Genomic DNA, 3,665 nt, shown 5'->3' on the forward strand with positions numbered 1-3,665 from the left:
ATCAAAAGCAATCTAATACGTTTTTGCATGTTGTATCACATTAAATAATATGCGTTTTTATCAACAGATCTAAATTTATACCATTAATGTATGGTTGAGGATTTCCATGTGTTGATGAAATCATTTCAAATTTAGGAGGTTGAGGAATGTCGGATATAACCAATGGTGTGGTTGTTTTATTTTCCATTGAATATTGTAGATGACCTAATACGTTTTATAATAAAATAATTCTATTTAATCATAAAAAATATAAAATATAATATATATTTATTTATATACTTTTTATTTATTTATTTGTGTTATAATCAATATTTTATGTTATTAAAATACAAATATTATACAATTATTAACATTTTATAATTATACAGTATATATATATTTACAGTTATTCATATAATAATAATATTGTTAATAATTATTTATATTATAATGTAGTTTTCGAATTTAAATAAAAATATATACTTATTTATTTAATATAAAAACCATCTCGATAATAAATATAAATTAACTATAAACATTATATATTTTTGTAATAAATACAATAATACAGATTGATTTATTTTTGTAAACGAGTTTTAAATAAATATTCAACAAAAATTCAAATGACTTGAAATTTTGTTGAAAAATAAAGGCGAAAAAAGGCGAATTATTGAAAAGGCAATTTTTAAAAGGGCAGATTTTCCGTTCCCCTACTTGACCATCTCTTCTATAAACTCTTTGCCACTCATGCCAAACCCCGCATAATTATCTTTGTCGACTTCTGTTAATAATAAATCTTTGTCCATGTTGATGCGAACCAAAAGCACATTTTTTCCTTTATTCGCATATTTCTCAAAGGGAAATCGTATATGGACTGGTGTGCCTCTTCCAACCCCAAACTCAAAAAGAATCATTTTGTCATTCATTCCTTCTCCAACATATTGGATATACTCTTTTTGGTTAAATAAGTTTGGTCCATCAACAAACAAATCGTCTTCTCTTAAATTGAATGTCATTTTACCTCCACACCTTGGACATTTTGGAATGTATTTTTCATCAATGCAGAATGTTGTTGGATCTATATTTAATAGCATCTCTTCACATATTGGTTTAAATTCATAAACTTCGTCTGTGCATGCTTTCGAACACTGAATTTGGTTCATGTCCCCTTGGATATGGAATACCTTATCCTTTTCAAATCCACTCCTTTCAAAAAGCCCATCCACGTTTGTCGTCTTTATAAAGTACTTTTTGTTGAGTTGATTCAATGTGTCTAAAAGTTGTTTGTAGTATCTGTTTTCTTTTGTTAAAGGTTTGTATCGCATCTCTGTTATTGTCACAGCAAAGAACCCCCAAAATTGGCTTTCCTCATTGAAGTCGTGGAAGCCAATCGTTTCAAGCATTTTCGTTATACCATATTCGTACAATGGATACCCAAAGCTTCTGAAATATTTTGTGTTCATAAAGTCTATCCCTGCATCTACAGAGAACCCGGCACCGGCACCAATAACCACATGTGTGGCGTCTTTCAAAAAATTCACAACTTTTATCATGTTTTTTGAATCTTCTTCTGTTAGCACGTGTGTTTTATTTTTAGTTCGATTAACAATATCAAAGTCTTTCTCATTTGCACTCTTGTCAAACACGGAGAAGGCATTTTCATAGTACTCCACATCTTTTGGGGTGAAACAGTCAAACACAACTTTCTCAATTGATGTTTGGGGATTATCAAGCAACCACGAAAGAACACTTTTGACTGCAACCAAAGCAGCTTCTTTCGCAGGAAAGCCGTAGATTCCTGTTGATATCCCACAAAAAGCTATTGATTTCAATTTCATATCATCTGCCAAATCAAGACATGATACATAATTTGCTCTCAAAAGGTTGATATGCTTTTCTTCAAGTTGTTCCTCTACAATTGGTCCAACAGTGTGAATAACATATTTGGAAGGGAGACAATACCCTCGAGTAATTTTTGCAATTGCAGTTGGTTCATCAAAACCTTGTTTTGTAATTATAGTGTAGCAATCTCTTCTCAGTTGTGGTCCAGCAAAAGTATGAATTGCATTGTCTATGCATTTGTGATTTGGAGAAAAACACCCAAGAAGTGCACTATTACATGCGTTTACTATTGAATCGACTTTTAAAGTAGTAATATCCCCCTTCCATATGCCGACTTTATTTGAATAAACAAATGAATGTCCACACTTTGATGCACATTCTATGGAATCAACTGTGGTGGCTGTCTGATTTTGGGAGAGAATAACAGACTCGATCTCTTCTAAAAGTGGTTTGTTCTCACACAACCTTGCACAGTCTTGTGGTTGCATCACATTCAGTAATCCACGTAATTCCCTCCAACAATTTTCATGTTTTGATTGTGGTCTTTCGATAATTTTGTTAATTACATCACAGATATCACAACCATCAGTGTCTTTTTTTAATATACTTTTCTTTTCATACGGAGTGTCTAATTGTATATCCATGCGATACTCTTCAAGATTCAGTGGATGTAACAATTTACCGAACATTATCTGGATATAAGTTACTTTTCAATCTTTTTATAGTGTTATTCCACATTCTTTTTACTTCTTCCTTCGTTTGCATTTCTTCGCTTTTGTTCTTTTTTTTATTCTCTACACGTTGCACTTTATTTTTAACTTCCCCTTTGTGTTTTTCATTGCCATTTTAAAATTTTAATAATTATTAATATAAATAACTATAGTTTATATTTAGAACTTTGACGTTTTTAAATTAATACTTATTATTTGTTATTAATATTATTTACTAAATAAAAACAAAGGAAAAAAGTATTATTTTTATATAAATAAAAACTATTATTTCATCACAAATTTTTAAAAAAAAAAGTAGTGTTATTAATAATGTTATTCATAAACTTTAAAAAAAATCGTTCAAAAGAAAATCAACTACGAAACGAAAATTCGAAAATATATTCACCTCTTCTAAACCCTTTTTCCACTGTATAAAATCACTTCATGTCGATCAAAGACAACGCTTTTTTCCAATGGTTTGCTGACAGTAATAATCCCGTCTTTTTCGACAAAGACCAAGAACAGTTGACACCCGTGTTATATGGATTTATACTCTGGTTGTTTGCACTTCTTATGTTTATTCCAATGGTCTATTCGTTCTTTGTTTTACTTTTTGCCCCCAAAACAACTAATGTAACAAGATGGGGATGGCTCCTTATTTTTCAAACAATTTGTATAGTAATTTTGGCAATGTATTCAACGTTCAACTTACTCTTCCCAGTTATAGCTAAACTAATGGATGTCTCACTTTATGATGCAGCAATGGAGAATGAGGGTTATGCATTTTATATGATTGTCCCTAATACTATTATGGTGATAGAATGGATACTCTTGTTGTGTATATCATTCCTTCAATACAAAAGAAGTATATCATGTGGGAAGACTAGTTACATATTCATTGTAGGATCTATGTTCATTCTTTTAATGTTTGTGAGCACAGAACTGAAATACACACCACCAAATCCATTTGTTAAGTGGATAAATGTAACTTTCCAAATTATCATGTGGACACAATGTGTTGTTCAGATCTTATTGTCCTTTTCATTACTCTTCGAGAAAGACAAGTTGACCACTTTGCAGTATAAAAAGTCAGTCAAAAGGAGAGCCCTCGACGCAGACAGATCATACTCTGGC

The 3,665-nt window shown here is 30.9% G+C and overlaps 2 protein-coding genes across 2 annotated transcripts; one reads left to right on the forward strand and one right to left on the reverse strand.

Annotated features, from left to right (window-relative positions):
• Window positions 1-689: 689 nt before the first annotated feature.
• On the reverse strand, window positions 690-2,510 carry EIN_118830 (hypothetical protein; the record flags this gene model as incomplete). Its single annotated transcript, XM_004258992.1, has 1 exon — window positions 690-2,510. The coding sequence occupies one exon, from the start codon at window positions 2,508-2,510 to the stop codon at window positions 690-692; it is 1,821 nt and encodes a 606-aa protein (XP_004259040.1).
• A 756-nt stretch (window positions 2,511-3,266) lies between these two features.
• Window positions 3,267-3,665, forward strand: EIN_118840 (hypothetical protein; the record flags this gene model as incomplete). The annotated part of the gene is made up of 1 exon (XM_004258993.1): window positions 3,267-3,665. A coding segment is annotated over one exon (399 nt), but the record flags the coding sequence as incomplete, so codon positions are not given.

Source organism: Entamoeba invadens, assembly GCF_000330505.1.
Source record: "Entamoeba invadens IP1 unplaced genomic scaffold scaff_1105074725163, whole genome shotgun sequence".
Classification (NCBI taxonomy): Eukaryota; Evosea; order Mastigamoebida; family Endamoebidae; genus Entamoeba; species Entamoeba invadens.